Source organism: Mustela nivalis, assembly GCF_964662115.1.
Source record: "Mustela nivalis genome assembly, chromosome: X".
In the NCBI taxonomy this organism is placed as follows: domain Eukaryota; kingdom Metazoa; phylum Chordata; class Mammalia; order Carnivora; family Mustelidae; genus Mustela; species Mustela nivalis.
The window spans coordinates 55837275-55858056 of NC_139040.1; the positions used below are offsets into that span (position 1 = coordinate 55837275).

General features: G+C 35.7%; 1 protein-coding gene across 5 annotated transcripts in view; it reads left to right on the top strand.

The window, feature by feature from the left end:
• Nucleotides 1-20782, top strand: part of POF1B (POF1B actin binding protein) — a gene marked incomplete at its 3' end in the record, with an annotated part of 113429 nt that overhangs the window by 21706 nt on the left and 70941 nt on the right. For 4 of the 5 annotated variants that reach the window (XM_082715975.1, XM_082715976.1, XM_082715978.1 and 1 more), the window contains 2 exons: nucleotides 9547-9648; nucleotides 14995-15177. In XM_082715975.1, coding sequence (XP_082572101.1) covers nucleotides 9547-9648; nucleotides 14995-15177 — 285 coding nt within the window. The remainder of the gene's footprint in view (nucleotides 1-9546; nucleotides 9649-14994; nucleotides 15178-20782) is intronic. The other variant, XM_082715977.1, reaches the window with a different exon arrangement.

Genomic DNA, 20782 nt, shown 5'->3' on the forward strand with positions numbered 1-20782 from the left:
GTTAAATGGCTGACTCTTGATTTTGGCTCAGTTCACAATCTCAGGGTCCTAGGATTGAGCCCCATGTAGAGCTCCATGCCCAGCAGGGAGTCTGCTTCAGGATTCTCTCTCTCCCTCTTTCTCTGCCCCTCCCCCTGCTTGTTCTCTCTCTCTCTCTCAAAAAAAAAAGTAAATCTTTTTTTAAATTTTTTAAAAAATTTTCACCATAACAGTATTCATTGTTTTTGCACCACACCCAGTGCTCCATGCAATCCGTGCCCTCTCTAATACCCACCACCTGGTTCCCCCAACCTCCCACCCCCTGCCCCTTCAAACCCCTCAGATTGTTTTTCAGAGTCCATAGTCTCTCATGGTTCACCTCCCCTTCCAATTTCCCTCAACTCCCTTCTCCTCTCTATCTCCCCATGTCATCCATGCTATTTGTTATGCTCCACAAATAAGTGAAACCATATGATAATTGACTCTCTCTGCTTGACTTATTTAACTCAGGATTCTCTCTCTCCCTCTTCCTCTGCCCCTCCCCTGGCTTGTTCTCTCTCTCTTTCAAAAAAAAAAAAAAGTAAATCTTAAAAAAAAAAGACCTGGAGAGGGCAGCTAGGTTGCTCAGTTGTGAGTACCTGATCTTGATCTGAGCTCAAGTCTTAATCTCAGGGCCATGAGTTCAAGCTCCACTTTGGGCTCCACACTGGGTGTGGAACTTACTTAATAATAATAAAAAATGACCTAGAGAAATGTCACATTTGAGATAGTTATTGGGAGTTATTCCTTTGAAAATTGTCATTGTAGCTGTGAGAACGAATGAAAAACCTGATGGGTAATGGAGAGGGTTGAGGCACAGAACCTTGAGAAATGCCTAGCTTAAGTCATTTAAGGAAAGGCATGTTCCTTAATGCTGTTAAGGAAACAGAAATGATCCACTTTCATGGGCAGAGAAGTTGTCAGAAAGAAATGTGAACACAGAGTAACTAAAACAAATAGGGGAAAGGAGTGGTCAACTGTCTCAAATAGCCAAAAGGCCAAAGAGGATGAGGATGAGGTTTGAGAATAAAGAGTTCGACCATTAAGTAATGGTGATATTTGAGAGTTTCCTTATAATTTTGGAAGCAAAACCCAGATGTGCAAAGTTAATGGGTGAATAGATCAAGACGTGGAGGAAATAAAAGAGGATTACTCTTCTAAGAAGGATATTGCTCAAAAGAAGCAGATAGGATGGTATCTAAAGGAGAAAACAAAATCCTGGCGATCTGAGAGATTTACAGGCAGAGGAAAAAGAACCAGTAGTAAGACTAAAGATGCCACAGGGCAAGGGGACAAATGGACACAATTGTGGAAGAAACAAGAGGGGATAGGATTCCAGGTATAGAGAAGTGACTTCAGTATAAAAGGAGGAGTTTGTCTTTCTTGGTAATGAGATGGAAGGAGCAGAAATTGAAGAGAGGCTTTTCAGGTAGGAAGATGAAGGAATCTCATTGAATAGGTCTTTGTTTTCTCAATAAGAAGGAGAATGAAGGAATGTGACCATAGGGGATTGAGGAAATTGAACAGAAAATTGCAACCACAGTTACAGAGAATTTGATAAATACAACTATGACCATGAAGGTTAGAGGTGCTCTTAAATTTAGATAACTTGCATTTGTACTGAGTCAAATCAGCAAATATTTTTTTTAAGTTTCTCCAACAAGGTTTCATGGCCTGGGAACAGCAAAGTAGATGCTGGGGATTATGTACTTTGTTAGATGTGAGAACTACAGCCAGAGGTTCTAAAAGTAACAATTAAAATGATAAAATCAACTATCTTTGAAGACACCTACTAATTTTTAGGGTGGCTCTGGCACCAATTCAAATGTACAGATTAAAAAAAAATAAGCTGCCAAAATAGTAAAGCTGTCTAACAGCTCATTTGTGAAAAATCTAAGACTTGTAATTAAATTTATTTTGGTGAACTGTTTTACTAAGAATGATATATTCATATATACTAAAATTTGGTTTTACTTCTTTGAACATTTTGGGGAAAAATAGCTCCCTAAATTTGGAATTTTTTTCAGTAAGTCATTTAAAATAATAAGTCAAACACACATTTAGGAGAGAATCGACACTGTTAGGACCCAAACCATTTTTCTTCTTAAAAATAATGATGATTCAGCATTTATAGTGAACAGAGAGAAATTTTCTTTTGCTCTGTTTTCCCCTGTTAGAGGGTACTTAAATCCTTAAGATAAATATTCATATCATCTCTCCTCATCCAGTCATCTGTTCATTTACTATTGCGTATTCAAGATGAATACAGTCCTTGCCTTCAATAAGCCTATTTTTGTATATACTTTATCTTGACATCTTAGAATAGTTCAAACAAGGTTTTCATTAACTTTTTAAAATGCAGTACAGAGTTAAAGTATTATATTATTAAAAACCAGTATCATTTGTACATTAAAATCACAGATTAAATGTAGTTTAAAATACGTTTTTTTTTGCTTGGTATGAAGTATTCTTTTTTAAGATTTTATTTATTTATTTGACAGAGAGAGATCACAAGCAGGCAGAGAGGCAGGCAGAGAGAGAGGAGGAAGCAGGCTCCCTGTGAAGCAGAGAGCCCAATGTGGGGCTAAATCCCAAGACCTGGGATCATGACCCGAGCCAAAGGCAGAGGTTTAACCCACTGAGCCACCCAGGTGCCCCAGTATAAAGTATTCTGCGTTACTATCTCTGTGATAAGAAAACTAAGCCTCAGAGAAGGTAAATGACTTTCCTACATTTCCACAGCAGGTGGGTGATAGAGGCAGAGTTGAATACAGGGTTTATGACTCTAGAATTTTTTTTTTTTCCATTATCCTTCTTTCACTAATTTCAGTAGTCAGATCCAATGGCTCTATAGTAGTCCGAATCAAATCCACTTTAGAATTCTCATCTGTTGACATCTCTGAAGTGTGAAGTGTTTTTTGTTTTTTTTTTTTAATTTTTTATTTTTTATAAACATATATTTTTATCCCCAGGGGTACAGGTCTGTGAATCACCAGGTTTACACACTTCACAGCACTCACCAAAGCACATACCCTCCCCAATGTCCATAATCCCACCCCCTTCTCCCAAACCCCCTCCCCCCAGCAACCCTCAGTTTGTTTTGTGAGATTAAGAGTCACTTATGGTTTGTCTCCCTCCCAATCCCATCTTGTTTCATTTATTCTTCTCCTACCCACTTAAGCCCCCATGTTGCATCACCACTTCCTCATATCAGGGAGATCATATGATAGTTGTCTTTCTCTGCTTGACTTATTTCGCTAAGCATGATACGCTCTAGTTCCATCCATGTTGTCGCAAATGGCAAGATTTCATTTCTTTTGATGGCTGCATAGTATTCCATTGTGTATATATACCACATCTTCTTGACCCATTCATCTGTTGATGGACATCTAGGTTCTTTCCATAGTTTGGCTATTGTGGACATTGCTGCTATAAACATTCGGGTACATGTGCCCCTTTGGATCACTACATTTGTATCTTTAGGGTAAATACCCAATAGTGCAATTGCTGGGTCATAGGGCAGTTCTATTTTCAACATTTTGAGGAACCTCCATGCTGTTTTCCAGAGTGGCTGCACCAGCTTGCATTCCCACCAACAGTGTAGGAGGGTTCCCCTTTCTCCGCATCCTCGCCAGCATCTGTCATTTCCTGACTTGTTGATTTTAGCCATTCTGACTGGTGTGAGGTGATATCTCATTGTGGTTTTGAATTGTATTTCCCTGATGCCAAAAGATATGGAGCACTTTTTCATGTGTCTGTTGGCCATCTGGATGTCTTCTTTGCAGAAATGTCTGTTCATGTCCTCTGCCCATTTCTTGATTGGATTATTTGTTCTTTGGGTGTTGAGTTTGCTAAGTTCTTTATAGATTCTGGACACTAGTCCTTTATCTGATATGTTGTTTGCAAATATCTTCTCCCATTCTGTCAGTTGTCTTTTGATTTTGTTAACTGTTTCCTTTGCTGTGCAAAAGCTTTTGATCTTGATGAAATCCCAATAGTTCATTTTTTCCCTTGCTTCCCTTGCCTTTGGCGTTGTTCCTAGGAAGATGTTGCTGCGGCAGAGGTCGAAGAGGTTGTTGCCTGTGTTCTCCTCAAGGATTTTGATGGATTCCTTTCGCACATTGAGGTCCTTCATCCATTTTGAGTCTATTTTTGTGTGTGGTGTAAGGAAATGGTCCAATTTCATTTTTCTGCATGTGGCTGTCCAATTTTCCCAGCACCATTTATTGAAGAGGCTGTCTTTTTTCCATTGGACATTCTTTCCTGCTTTGTTGAAGATTAGTTGACCATAGATTTGAGGGTCTATTTCTGGGCTCTCTATTCTGTTCCATTGATCTATGTGTCTGTTTTTGTGCCAGTACCATGCTGTCTTGATGATGACAGCTTTGTAATAGAGCTTGAAGTCCGGAATTGTGATGCCACCAACGTTGGCTTTCTTTTTCAATATCCCTTTGGCTATTCGAGGTCTTTTCTGGTTCCATATAAATTTTAGCATTATTTGTTCCATTTCTTTGAAAAAGATGGATGGCACTTTGATAGGAATTGCATTAAATGTGTAGATTGCTTTAGGTAGCATAGACATTTTCACAATATTTATTCTTCCAATCCAGGAGCATGGAACATTTTTCCATTTCTTTGTGTCTTCAAAATCTGTGGGACACAACAAAGGCAATCCTGAGAGGCAAATATATAGCGGTACAAGCCTTTCTCAAGAAACAAGAAAGGTCTCAGGTACACAACCTAACCCTACACCTAAAGGAGCTGGAGAAAGAACAAGAAAGAAACCCTAAGCCCAGCAGGAGAAGAGAAATCATAAAGATCAGAGCAGAAATCAATGAAATAGAAACCAAAAAAACAATAGAACAAATCAACGAAACTAGGAGCTGGTTCTTTGAAAGAATTAATAAAATTGATAAACCCCTGGCCCGACTTATCAAAAAGAAAAGAGAAAGGACCCAAATTAATAAAATCATGAATGAAAGAGGAGAGATCACAACTAACACCAAAGAAATACAAACTATTATAAGAACATACTATGAGCAACTCTACGGCAATAAATTTGACAATCTGGAAGAAATGGATGCATTCCTAGAAACATATAAACTACCACAACTGAACCAGGAAGAAATAGAAAGCCTGAACAGACCCATAACCAGTAAGGAGATTGAAACAGTCATTAAAAATCTCCAAACAAACAAAAGCCCAGGGCCAGACGGCTTCCCGGGGGAATTCTACCAAACATTTAAAGAAGAACTAATTCCTATTCTCCTGAAACTGTTCCAAAAAATAGAAATGGAAGGAAAACTTCCAGACTCATTTTATGAGGCCAGCATCACCTTGATCCCAAAACCAGACAAGGATCCCACCAAAAAAGAGAGCTATAGACCGATATCCTTGATGAACACAGATGCGAAAATACTCAACAAAATACTAGCCAATAGGATTCAACAGTACATTAAAAAGATTATTCACCACGACCAAGTGGGATTTATTCCAGGGCTGCAAGGTTGGTTCAACATCCGCAAATCAATGTGATACAACACATCAATAAAAGAAAGAACAAGAACCATATGATACTCTCAATAGATGCTGAAAAAGCATTTGACAAAGTACAGCATCCCTTCCTGATCAAAACTCTTCAAAGTGTAGGGATAGAGGGCACATACCTCAATATCATCAAAGCCATCTATGAAAAACCCACCGCAAATATCATTCTCAATGGAGAAAAACTGAAAGCTTTTCCGCTAAGGTCAGGAACATGGCAGGGATGTCCATTATCACCACTGCTATTCAACATAGTACTAGAGGTCCTAGCCTCAGCAATCAGACAACAAAAGGAAATTAAAGGCATCCAAATCGGCAAAGAAGAAGTCAAATTATCACTCTTTGCAGATGATATGATACTATATGTGGAAAACCCAAAAGACTCCACTCCAAAACTGCTAGAACTTATACAGGAATTCAGTAAAGTGTCAGGATATAAAATCAATGCACAGAAATCAGTTGCATTTCTCTACACCAACAGCAAGACAGAAGAAAGAGAAATTAAGGAGTCAATCCCATTTATAATTGCATCCAAAACCATGAGATACCTAGGAATAAACCTAACCAAAGAGACACAGAATCTATACTCAGAAAACTATAAAGTACTCATGAAAGAAATTGAGGGAGACACAAAGAAATGGAAAAATGTTCTCTGAAGTGTTTTTACTGTCACTCACCCCTCCACTGCTTTATGGAAATTCTTCTTCTCTTGATTTTATGTCATTTTTCTCTTCTGATTCTCATATCCCTTAAGACTTATATAGTTATGTCTTTGATATTCACTTGGCTTTTCAGCAATTGCATGATTTTAACAGGAACTTCTAAGCATATGATTCTGAAATCTAGAACTAGAACTGTAGCCATGAAATCTCCACTCATGTGTGTGCTGGACATTTATAACCTGAATGCCTTCCTGTGCATTTTGGTAAAAGTCCCTTTGCTAACTCTTCGCAGTAATTTAATACATGTTTAAGGGGTTGCTATGCACTACATATTTACTAAATGTTATAAGGAATAAAAACATGAATCAGACCTAGATTTTTACCAGGAGCGCATAAAATTCAGTGTGTCTCAACTTTCCTTGTTTTTGTTTTTGACACCATCAGCTATGTAGTAGATTTCTCAGATTTAAGATCTTAGAGTCATCTTTGGAAAGTACTGTCCTTCGTGATTTAAGATAGTCTCTTAACTGGTCTCCTTACCTGTACATTTTTGTTTCTCCAACAAATCTCCCTGAAGTAGATTTATATTCACCTCAGTCCATTCTTAAAAGCATTCAAGGACTCATTTGTGTCCCTTACATGTAATTTACACTTTCACAGGCTTGGTTTCGTGAGTTATTTTGTTTACTTCATTTGGAGTACCATTTTCTTCCATTTCCTCATATTCAAGGCCCACTTTAATCTTCTCTCAAATGCCACTTGATCCAAATAACTTAACCTGAACACTGCCAGATGGAATTCAATTTTTCCTCTTCTGAATTCCATTCCATAACTTATTTCTCTGTACCTTTTACAGGGGTTAGCTTCTTTCTACCTTGTATCCCAGATGTTTATGTTCATATATTATCTACACTGGGGATCAAAAAAAATGTCCTGTAAAGGGCAATATAGTAAATATTTTAGGCTTTTCTGTCACCATAAGGTTTTGGCCATCTTTGTACTTGTAGTTCTTTAAAAATCTAAATATCATTCTTAGCTTGAGGACAATATAAAAATAGGCTGCTGGCTACAGTTTGGTGAATACTGATCAATATTCAGTGTTCTTGGTAATAAGCTAAGTGTGATTCATTCCTTATAAAACTCAGCACTGGTTGTTATACACAACTAATGAATCATTGAACACTACAACAAAAACTTATGATGTACTATATGTTGGCTAACTGAATATAATAAAAAAAGAATTTCAAAATAGCAAAGCAGAAAATGAGAAAAAGAAATGTATTTTTTGTAAGAAAATGTAGCCACTTTCTAAAAAACAGATCATTGATATACAGCCTACATTTACATAAATGTGCATATTTCAGTCGTCACCTTTTGTATTTTTAATCTTTACTATTACCAAAAATATGTACTAAGCTAAAGTATGTTGATATCATTAAATAGGTATAATGACTATAGTGTTACAATTTGAAGCTATTGTAATGCTAGACTTATATATAACTGTAAGTATTAAATATCTCAGTAAAAATGGTCAAAAAAACATAGCAAAGCATATTGTGCATAGTAAGCTCTCAAACATGTGTTATACAATTGCAAATAACTACAAAAAGTCTTTTTTAATGTTTTACAAAGACATAAAAACACAAAAGAGCTTCTAGGAGAATCCTTCTAAATATATCTACCTTTAGATTTAAAAATTCATCAGCTAGCCAAATTTAATCAATTGCATATTTGTTTCACCAAAATATTCCAGGAACATTTAGTTAAAGCACTCTTTTTTAAAGATTTTATTTATTTATTTGTCAGAGAGAGCGAGCGGGAGCGAGCACAGGCAGACAGAGTGGAAGGCAGAGTCAGAGGGAGAAGCAGGCTCCCTGTGGAGCAAGGAGCCCGATGTGGGACTCAATCCCAGGACGCTGGGATCATGACCTGAGCTGAAGGCAGCTGCTTAACCAACTGAGCCACCCAGGTGTCCCGAGTTAAAGCACTCTTTATTCAAACTTGAATATAAGAAGTAAATAGCTTTGGATTTAAGAGTGTCTTGCATTCTCAACAACCAGTGTTTTCATCCAGTTGTTTTGAGAGTTTTTACAATACCAGATGACAAAAACGCTAGCATGTTTTGATTTTGAAATGGTCTTAAACACATTAACTAGTAGCAGGTTTGGTCAATCCCCTTCTGTACTGTTACCCTGTATTATAAAAATAAATGAATGCAATTAATCTTTGTAGTAAAACAACCATAACTTCCCCCATACAAATAGACATATGAAAACTAAAAGAAGGATAGGAAATATAGTAGTATTCCATTTATTTTATTTTATTTTTAAAGGTTTTATTTATTTGACAAAGAGAGACACAGCGAGAGAGGGGGACACAAGCAGGGGGAGTGGGTGAGGGAGAAGCAGGCTTCCCATTCAGCAGTGAGCCCAATGCGGGGCTCAATCCCAGGATCCTGGAATCATGACCTGAGCCGAAGACAGAGCCACCCAGGCTCCCCTGCATTTGTTTTAAACTATTGATTTGATCCTTATTAGTCCTTCCCTGATTTCTTTCAGATACTAGACATGTCACCAGCCTTTATTTCATTGGCTGATATCTTTCAAGCACTTGGATAATCCTGCATCAACTTAGTTGATTATATGGGGATACCTTGGCACTTACTGACTCTACTCTGTTCTCAGTATTCAAAACACATGTTGTAACAACAGCCTTAGCTTTGGTTATAATCACAAGTAAGAATTGTACACTTCAAGGGCACCAAAGCTAAGTTCCAGGGAAAAAAATCTTTAATATAGTTTTACCTAATTTACAGCTCAGTGATGAATTGTTTATTTTACATATCTCCAATAATACTTTTCCAAAGAAAGAAACCTGCCAGTGAACTCAATTTAAATGAAGTTGACCTAATGCCTGTCTACCTCAGAGGAAACTCACTGTAACTTGCCTTAAGAACAGAATAAACTCTTTTCTGTCCTCTGGAAATTTTTGTATGACGTTGGGGTTGTCTGTTTGAGGCTTTATTTTTTAAAAAAAGGAAAAATATCTTTCTCAGCCCCTTCCTATTTCCCCTGAAATACTTTGTTAGGCCTAGTAAAAGGTAGTAGGAGAGATCCACATTACTCTGTTTAAGAAAACAGACTATCTTTGTTACTATTTCCTTACATCTTTCAAAACTTTATTGGGTCCTCATTCTATTCCTAATATGCTACTAACTCAGAGTTTATTAAAGACTAGATATTTGCTTAAGTTAAGGTTCCTCTGAAAAGGTATCTTTCAAAAAAAAAAAAAGACAAAAACACAGTCATTATTGTCTTTATAGGAACCACTTTCTCCATTCCTAAGAGGAGGCCATTTCTTCCCAGGAAACAATGTTATTTATGAAAAAACAATAAGAAAAGTAGAGAAACTGAATATGGATCAGGTATGTAAAATTTGTTTTAAAGCTTATTAAGTGTATACTTTTGAATTGCCAGCATTTTAATAAAGTGAAAATGACACTCAATTGTCAAGTGCCCATCAAGGCCACTATGAGTCATAATAATACCTTATTATGTCTAAAAGTCCTTCATATCATCCTTAACACTTTCATATTCATTCTATCCATGTGAAGTATTATTGTCCCTGTTTTACTGAAGGGGAAACTAAAGTAAAAATGTGTCAAGTCACATACAAAATTAATGGTAAAAACTGAATTTAATACAAATGTCCCAATGCTTTGTATGTCTCTTTTGAAATGGTCTCACAAAAATTATAATTTAAAACATTATAACTTTGTCTTAATTGTGGAATTTGAGAAGAAAAACAGATGAACATAGGGGAAGGGGGAAAAAGACAGAGAAAGAAACCATAAGAGACTCTTAACTATAAAGAGCAAACTGAAGATTGATGGAGGGGAGGTGGGCAGGGGATAGACTAAGTGGGTGATGGTCATTAAGGAGAGAATTTGCTGTGATGAGCAGTGGGTGTTACATGTGAGTGATGAATCACTAAATTCTACTACTGAAACCAATGTTGTACTACATGTTAACTAGATAGGATTTAAATAAAAACTTGAAAAAATGCAAAAAAAAATAAAGTGAATTTTCAAATGAACACTACATATGAATAGATATGTACAATACTATATTCTGTAAAAGTATAGAAAGCTGTAGTTCAAGTCTCATTTTAAAAAATTTCATTAATTCATCTCAGAGAGCAACTACAACATTCAAAACTGTAGCAGGGCAATGGTAATTCCATAGCATGTAAATATACTAGACCTACAAACAGGGTTGTTACTGTAGCCAGCAGAAGTTTCACATTGATCTCAGTGGATACAAACATTTCCAGCCCAGAAGAGCCTAGGACTTGTCTTTTGGACATACTTGAAATGGGGCAGTGTGTTAGTTTCTTAGGACTGCTGTAACAAAGTACCACAGTCTGGTTGGCTTAAAACAACACAAATTTATTGTCTCACAGGCCTGGAGGTCAGAAGTATGAAATCATGGTGTTGTCAGGGCCATGCTCCCTTTGAAACCTTCAGGGAAGGATCTCTTCTATGCCTATCTCCTAATTTCTTGTGGTCTCAGGTGTTCCTTGGTTTGTAGATGCATAACTTTAATCCTTTATCTTCACATGGCATCCTTCTTGTCTTCATGTCAACTTCTCTCTGCGCAAGTCTGTCTCTGTGTCCAAATTTTCCCTTTTCATGACAATACCAGTCATATTTCATTAGGACCCATTCTAATTACCTCATTTTAATGTCTTACTTCTATAAAAGCCTTGTTTCAAGGGGAAAACAAAGGAGCAGCTCCAGTTTCTAAACAAGGTCACTTTCTGAGGTACTAAGGATTAGGACTTTAACATTTGCATTTTTTGGGGGGGACAAAATTTAACCTATAACAGGCAGTTAAATAATACCAAATAAATTTTTATCACAAAGTCATTTTTTCTCATATGCAATTGAAATATTAAAGTATGTTAAATTCTTTTACATTTTCTTGGAATAAGAACATATCTTATTTTTATGAGTATTTACAAGCAGTTGTTATCAGATTCATAGGAACTAATACATTATTACTTATCTGATGCTTATTAAAAATAAAATAGTGTAAACTCTCAGAATAATAAAAATCCAGACCTTTAAGACTCTGGTCTACTTAGAAAGTTGGATATATTAGAAGGCTTGGTATGGTATGTATTGAACACATATCTTTCAGAAGAATAACAGAATATTTCTGGACATTATGATTCCAAATAGAAAAATTTTATCAAATATGTCAGTTCTTTAAGGGGCACTTTCCTCAAGCTATCAAATTATAACATCTGGGGCGCCTGGGTGGCTCAGTGGGTTAAGCCGCTGCTTTCGGCTCAGGTCATGATCTCAGGGTCCTGGGATCTAGTCCCACATTGAGCTCTCTGCTCAGCAGGGAGCCTGCTTCCTTCTCTCACTCTCTATCTGCCTGCCTCTCTGCCTACTTGTGATCTCTGTCTGTCAAATAAATAAAATCTTAAAAAGAAATTATAACATCTGTCCTTTATCCAACTAGACTGACAAAACAATAAATCTGACATATTTTAAAAAGTAAGAAATTTTTGAGACACATCATTTCATGCTCTTTTTAATTTCTTGTCTCAAAAAGGATAAATAATTTTTTAAATCTTGGCTCCTAGAGGAAAATGCTGAATATCCTGTACATTCTTATTGCTATACATATGGAACAGTTAAAGAAGAATTCCTTTGAAAGAACAATACAGTTACTTACCATTAATTTCAATATTTACCTTTTTATGTACACTTTTTTTTATTAGTGCCTTAAATGATTTGGGAGTTTGGGGACTGCCATGAGAGACTACCCAGAATAAAAGGAACCACGCATATGGAACAAACTACAATTGCCTTGACCTAGTTGAGTTTCCTCGGTGATAGAGATGCAGTAGGACATGAAGTAATTAATGTTATATGAGACTAGTTCAAGTAGGACTAGCTCTTAGGAGATAAGACCTGCCCAAAACAGAGGTCTTTGTCATGAAAAGGTGGTAAATTGGTGCCAGTTGCAAGATAATTATGTAGTTCTTATGAACTGTACTCTGTATATTTTTTTCTCTATCAAAGAAAACAAAATATATGATTATTCAGAAATGTTTGATTTTTATACATTAGAAATCTACCTTGTGGTACACATCAAAAATATGAGTAATATATGAATATCATGCTTTAGAACAATAATTTTAGTAATCAGGTATGATAATTGAAACTGAAAATCTGCTAAGTCTTCAGTGATACTATGAGTGGTTCAGAGGCCAGATAGGCTCAGCAAAACCACAAGACACCCCAGATGGAGAGACTGTCAGCATTCTATTTAAGAGTCAACTAGATATATTAATAAAGAAAGATGATTGAGAAATTAGTTTTGTTTTGTTTATTGTCCTACATTGATATGTCTTTCCAAGTGTCTCCTAACTTGCTTTTTAAAGACAGTAATTTTTTTTTTCAGGAGGAATTCTATTGCAGTAGTGTACAAGTTCCCCACTGGGTGAAGGTTTTCTTAACCTATCATTCTGACTTTATTCTAATCCAGTGTATGAGGGTATTTTGTAACATAAAAGAACATTCACCCATACAATTTGTACCAAAATAGCTGATAGTACACAGTCTGACTTCTAAACTGTACAGATCTTAGTGTTAGCATATAAAGTGCATCATATTTGAAAAGATCCTGGAGAAAATGATTCTATGAACAGATTCTATGACCTTTATTATCAATTACTACTAAGATGGTTTCTATTTGTAAAATATGTTTCTTTATATCTTTTTCTTTCAAAATAATTTGGTACACATAAGATAATTTGTATACATGTTAAAAATCTCAAAGCATAAAAAGTATAAAAAGGTCTAAAAAGTATATAAAAAAAGAATAAAAATATATACAGTAGTAAAACAAAAAACAAAAAAACCCAAACCTTCTCTATCCTAACCCTCTTGTCTTTCAGTTCCTCTTCCCATGGGCAGTCACCCTTAAAAGATTTTTGCTCTATGCATTTAAAAGAAGTTGTATATATTTGTAAATATACACATATGTATATATTTTAAAATGTTATATAAAAGGGAGCATAGCATATTATCTCTTATGTACCTTGCTTTTTTCATTTAATATAGTTTGAAATTGCGCCATATTAAAAGAAATATAAGATTTGAAGTGCTTTACTTTATTAATGCATGTCAGCTTTCCACTGTCAAAAGGAAATAGAGGATTCAATTTATACTTCCAAAGCTAAATATATGTGCATAGATGTGTTCTTTTTAAAAAAATATTATCTATCTATTTATTTATTTATTTATTTGACAGTGAGAGAGGGATCACAAGCAGGGGGAGTGGAACAGGGAGAAATGGTTTTCTCGCTGAGCAGGGAGCCTGATGTGGGGCTCAATCTCAAGACCCTGGGACCATGACCTGGGCCAAAGGTGTGTGTCTACATAATGACTGGGCCACCCAGGCACCCCTGAATGTAACATTCTGATTCAAAATAGAGAATTTTTTTTGAACACTATCTTTCAGATGCCTGTTATTAAAGTAGAATAATAACAAAATAATTTAGGAAATTGAAATATACCTGAAATCCTCAAACCTGAAAAAACCTTTATTATTCTTTAAAGGATATATAGTCTTTAAAGGATATTTTAAAATATCCTTTATTATTCTTTGACCTATACTTTATCAGAAAAAAGAAAACCAAGACAAATGAACAAGCAGATAGTAAATATTTAGTTTAAAAACAAGTTCCAGACTATTTTGAGGGCTGTAAAAAGTCAGCTTTATGTTCTGAAAGAAATTTGAGCCAGAAATTATCAATTCCAATCACAGTTTTTCCAAGAATTAGTCATGTCATTATAAGTAAAACATCTTACCTCTCTGGACCTTAGGGTTTTTTTTTTTTTTTTGGTTGTTGTTTGTTTGTTTTTGCCACCTGCAAAATTAGTGGGGTGGATGATGATTCATGATAATAAAATAATAATATAATAATAAATGTTTATTACCCACCTACTTTTTAATAGGCACTTTATAAACATTAGCTCATTTACTCCTCACAGCAACCCAATGAGACACATGTTATCTCCATATTTGCAAATGAGAAAACTAAGGCTCATAAAGATTGCATAGTTTCCCAAAATCATAGAGTAAGTGGTAGAATTAGTTAGGATCCCCGTTTTCTAGATCTGAAGCTTCAGTCACTGTTTTCTAATCTTTCCTCTTAATTTGTGCTTGATTTTCATAAGCATAAGAATTTTGTCTGCCCCCACTGTGATTCTAATAAGCTTCCTGATATTGAAAATAACTGCATTATATTATTATCTAATTTTATATCAATCTATATCTTCAGTATGATAGTATTGTTATGAAATTAGATGCTGAAGTGCCTGTTGAATCACCAAAGATTAATTAATATTCATTGTAGTCTTAGTGTTAAGTGTAACTGGAATATTAATTTAATCAGAACATGCAATTCTCTGGCCAATTTAGAATTTAGGCAAGTATTTGGATGGTCACAGCCACCTGATCAAAAAAAAAAAAATATATATATATATATATATATATATATTCAATAAAATTTCTCCCAATGAAATACTTTGAAAAAAATAATATACCATATACTAAAACTACAAATCCTAGGGATTGAGTTACCTTGTGAAAGAACACATTAAATTTTTACAAATGTTTTCAGTGGGTTTTTCTCAATTAGTAATTTGTATTCTCAGTGGCTATTTTGACGTGTATGTGTGTTTTAGGAATACTATCCACAGATCCAATGCCATCATCACATTGTCCAAGAACCTCGGATCATCCACTCTCCACATTGTCATCAATCCCATTCTAGCCAACAAATCCAAACCATCACAGGAAGTGATTCAATTTCTACAAACACTGGAAATGAACTGTGCCATGGTGGATCAAGCCATATACATGATCAGGTAAGATCAATCAACTGATTCCTTATAAAACTGAAGTAACTCTTAAATCCTTCTCACTTCACTGTATAGGCACCCACATTGAATTTTCAACAAAATATTGAGGTATTTGTGTTTCATTAGCACCATTTCTAAAACAAAACTTTCTACTTCCTCTCAGAAGACAAAATAATTCATGTCTATTAGTTCATTAAATCTGAGGAAAATTATAAATTGATTAATGAATACTTAATTTCTAGCTGGTCCTCAGTTCTAAAATGGGTTCAATGGCTGTGCAACATTAAATATTTTCATGGGGAATGGTATTTAAATGAACAGTGAATTGGAAATAATATTATCTAAGGCTTATAATGGTCACTTTTCACAAACTGGCAATTGCTTCCTATATGCATTCTATGAAAATATGGTATATTAATTTGAGTCAGAAAATATATATATTTTATTGTATATTACATCAACAAAATAAAAACTAAAGCTTGGTTGCTAAGGAGAAATCTCTTAGGATACAATCATCAGTGACTAATTTATATTCCAAAGACTTTGGAATCTTGGAAACATCTGTTATACAAGTGTTAAAAGAAAAAAAAAATTTCTTGTATCTTGGTAAAACTAACAACAATAACTGAAACGGTGGGGAAATCATTCATCATTTGTATTTTTTCAGGTCTTCTTTCCTAGTAAGGAATAGCTTGCTCAAATTGACCTCTTTCATAAGGAAGCTCTTAATAAAAGATAGAAGGAAAAGAATAAGAAAAAATAAAGTAAAAGCTTGCACACATAAGAGTTTTGTTTTATATTAAATATACACAAGATTATTTCTAAGAACTAAAACTTTGAAATATGTACTTTGGCAGGGCGCCTGGCTCAGTGGGTTAAAGCCTCTGCCTTCGGCTCAGGTCATGATCTCAGGGTCCTGGGATCGAGCCCTGCATTGGGCTCTCTGCTCAGCAGGGAGCCTGCTTCCCCCTCTCTCTCTCTGCCTGCTTGTGATCTCTGTCTGTCAAATAAATAAATAAAATCTTAAAAAAAAAGAAATATGTACTTTGACTATATTGGTCAAAATAACCATAAAAGATTTAAAATCCATATTCTTCTACTCTAAAAAAAATCTAAAATTATATTTTCTTTGAATTTCATGTATGGAAATATTTTGTTATCTAGGACTACGCTAAAACATGGTTCAGATGGTGTTGAACATCTTACATTGATAATGCTTAAAAACATTTTATTGAGTTAAGTTAGATCACTTAAAATTGTCATTTTTATAGGGCAAAGTTTGTCAAATAGCAACAATTTCATACAGTTTAGTCTAAGTTTTTGCTTTGCTTCAGTTTCCTCATCATAAAAATAGAGATTTATTACTCATAAGTTAATTGTAAAGGTTTGCACAGCTATCATGCAGTAGAGCCAGGATTCATACAGAGAAATGTGGGGAGCCCTTTATCAATAGTGTAAACATAAATAGAGCAATGGACTAAGAGCCTGCTAGTGGAGAAGTATGGGTAACATAACAGAAAGTGGACCAGATTTAGAGAAGGAAGAACTGGGCTCCAGTTCCAGACTCTGTACCTCTCAAACTGTGTGTTTTTAATAAATACTAAATCTCTCAGAAACATCTTCATCCATAAAATTTGGATAGTAATGTCTACCTCACAGTGTTGATGTAAAGTCTAAGTAAAAACATATGTTGAAAGTTCTTTATAAACTATAAAGTCTACAACTTAAGAAAATGGGTGGCTCAGTGGGTTAAAGCCTCTGCCTTTGGCTCAGGTCATGATCCCAGGGTTCTGGGATCAAGCCCTGCATCAGGCTCTCTGGCAGGGAGCCTGCTTACTCCTCTCTCTCTGCCTGCCTCTCTGCCTACTTGTGATCTCTGTCTGTCAAATAAATAAATAAAATCTTTTCCAAAAAAAAAAAAGAAAGAAAGAAAGAAAGAAAATGACAGAGAGAAGACATTCAGGGATTATTATTAGAAGCTATTTCAAGTGTAAAACATAAGCTAGAATAATAACAATAAGAATGGAGGGGAGGGAGCAATCAGACAACAAAAAGAAATTAAAGGCATCCAAATCAACAAAGAAGCCAAACTCTCACTCTTTGCAGATGATATGATACTATATGTGGAAAAGCTAGAAGACTCTACTCCATAACTGCTAGAACTCATACAGGAATTCAGTAAAGAGTCAGGATATAAAAATCAACACACAAAAATCAGTTGCATTTCTATACACCAACAGCAAGACAGAAGAAAGGGAAATTAAGGAGCCAATCCCATTTACAATTGCACCAAAAACCATAAGTTATCTAGGAATAAACCTAACCAAAGAGGCAAAGAATCTCTACTCAGAAAACTATCAAGTACTCATAAAATAAATTGAGGAAGACACAAAGAAATGGATAAACGTTCCATGCTCATGTACTGGAAGAACAAATATTGTGAAAATGTCTGTGCTACCTAAATCAATCTACACATTTAATGCAATCCCTATCAAAATACCATAAATTTTTTTCAAAGAAATGGAACAAAGAATCCTAAAATTTATATGGAACCAGAAAAGACCCTAAATAGCCAGAGGAATGTTGAAAAAGAAAACCAAAGTTGGTGGCATCACACCTCCAGACTTCAAAATCTATTACAAATCTGAAATCATCAAGGAAGTATGGTACTGGCACAAGAACATAAATCAATGGAACAATATAGAGAGCCCAGAAATAGACCCTCAACTCTATGGTCAACTAATCTTTGACAAAGCAGGAAAAAATATCCAGTGGAAAAAAGACAGTCTCTTCAATGAATGATGGTGGGAAAACTGGACAGCTACATGCAATAGAATGAAACTGGACCACTTTCTTATACCACACATATAATATCATAGTTAACTAAAAATAAGCATTCTTAGTTACAAATGTAGTGATCTGGAGGGGCATGTGCACCTGAATGTTTATATCAGCAATATCCACAATAGCCAAACTATTGAAAGAATCTGGATGTCCATCAACAGAAGAATGGATAGAGAAGATGTGAGATATATATATATATATATATATATATATATATATTACGCAGCCATCACAAATGAAATCTTGCCTTTTGCAATGACGTGGATAGAACTAGAAGATATTATGCTAAGCCAAATAAGTCAACCAGAGAAAGACAATTTTTTTTTCATTTTTAAATGTTTTAATAGGATTTTTAGTAATTTCCCTAATTTTACTCTTTACATATATTTGCAGGCTTTGGATTTAATTTCTCAATCATTCACGTTAAACTATTTATGCCATTGCTTCTAGCTTTTGAACTTTAATTTAGTGTTTTGGGGGGAATGATATCATCAAGGTGGCAGAAGAGATGGTTTCTAACTTCAGTGGCCCTCGCAGAAAGACCCACTAGCAGTAGCTGTACATAGAAGGACACCTACGTGAAAATCTCATAACCTGGTGGTGAGGCTGAAGCACCCTCTTTGACCAGAAAACGATTGGAAAAAAGGAAGGAGGGAGGGAGGAAGGAAGGAAGGAGGGAAGGAGGAAGGAAAGAAGGAGATATAGAGGAAGGAAGGAGGGAGGGAGGAAAGGAGAGAGGGAGAGAGGAAGGAAAAAAAGAAAAGAAAAACCACAAGGGAAGAGTAAGAAGAGTTTGCATTGCCCTTTCCCCTGCTGGCACAGAACATCATAGAGATGGTCCCCTGGACCTATAATTTCTCCAGTGGGATCAAGAGAGCCCAAAGTGAACATCCAGCTTCTCCAGTACTATAGGATCTATAGGATGTCTTCTTTTTTTTTTATTTTTTATAAACATATATCTTTATCCCCAGGGGTACAGGTCTGTGAATCACCAGGTTTACACACTTCACAGCACTCACCAAAGCGCATACCCTCCCCAATGTCCATAACCACCCCCCTCTCCCAGCCCCCCTCCCCCCAGCAACCCTCAGTTTGTTTTGTGAGATTAAGAGTCACTTATGGTTTGTCTCCCTCCCAATCCCATCTTGTTTCATTGATTCTTCTCCTACCCACTTAACCCCCCCACATTGCATCTCCACTTCCTCATATCAGGGAGATCATATGATAGTTCTCTTTCTCCGATTGACTAATTTTGCTAAGCATGATACCCTCTAGTTCCATCCATGTCATCGCAAATGGCAAGATTTCATTTCTTTTGTGGCTGCATAGTATTCCATTGTGTATATATACCACATCTTCTTTATCCCTTCATCTGTTGATGGACATCTAGGTTCTTTCCATAGTTTGGCAATTGTAGGCATTGCTGCTATAAACATTCGGGTGCATGTGCCCCTTCGGATCACTACGTTTGTATCTTTAGGGTAAATACCCAGTAGTGCAATTTCTGGGTCATAGGGTAGTTCTATTTTCAACATTTTGAGGAACCTCCATGTTGTTTTCCAGAGTAGTTGCACCAGCTTGCATTCCCACCAACAGTATAGGAGGGCTCCCCAAGAAAGACAATTATTATATAATCTCTCTGATATGAGAAATTTGAGAGGCAGTGTGGGGTAAGGGTAGGAAAAAAGGCTGTGAGAAGTGTGCAGGGTAGGGAAGGAAAAAAGAAACAAGATGGGATCAGGAGGGAGATAAGAGATTCTTAATCTCATAAAACATACTGAGGGCTGCTGGGGGGTGGTGGGGAGGGATAAGGTGGCTGTGTTATGGACATTGGGGAGGGTATGTGCTATGGTGAGTGCTGTGAAATGTGTAAGCCTGATGATTCACAGACATGCACCCCTGGGGCAAATAATACATTATATGTTAATAATTTTTTTTGAAATAATAAATAAATAAATAAGAATGGAGTGAGGGACAATTATCAGAGATGGGAACAATATCGCAGGATTAAGGATCTTGTCCAGTGGCAGTGGTGATGCTATGATATCCTTTCACTAACTTAGTACAACTAATAGTATATTTGACCAGACTAGATATTGTCTATTTTCAAAATGGGAAGAGTTGAATTACTAACATATTAATTTATTTCATTATTTATGCTTCAGTTTGAGATTCTGATGTAGCTTTGTTAAATATTGGAGGGTTTTGTATAGATTAATTTTTTCTCGTTTTTCTGCTTAAAACAGGATAGTGCCCTGGGAAGTAGAGCTAGTAATTCCATTTATATAGATTGCATAGGATTTACTCCTGATCAGACTGAGGATGGGGTAATCTGTTTGTGCGGATCCCATAAATAAAGAAGGGAAGAAAATGAGTTCTTGCAACTAGACTCCTTGATATTTGTTTTTTTAAAGATTCTATTTATTTATTTGAGAGAGATATATATATTAAAAGAACAAGTGGGAGGAATGGCAGAGGGGGAAGCAGACTCCCTGTGGGGCAGGTAACCTAACACAGGACTTGATTCCATGATCCTGGAATCATGACCTGAACTCAAGGCAGACATTTAGCAGACTGAGCGACCCTGGCACCCCCTAGACTCCTTGGCATTTAAATGTCTCTTCCACATGGGTGGGAGAGTCTCTTTATTTTATTTATTTTTTCTTTTTTTTTAATTAATTTTTTATTTTTTATAAACATATATTTTTATCCCCACGGGTACAGGTCTGTGAATCACCAGGTTTACACACTTCACAGCACTCACCCA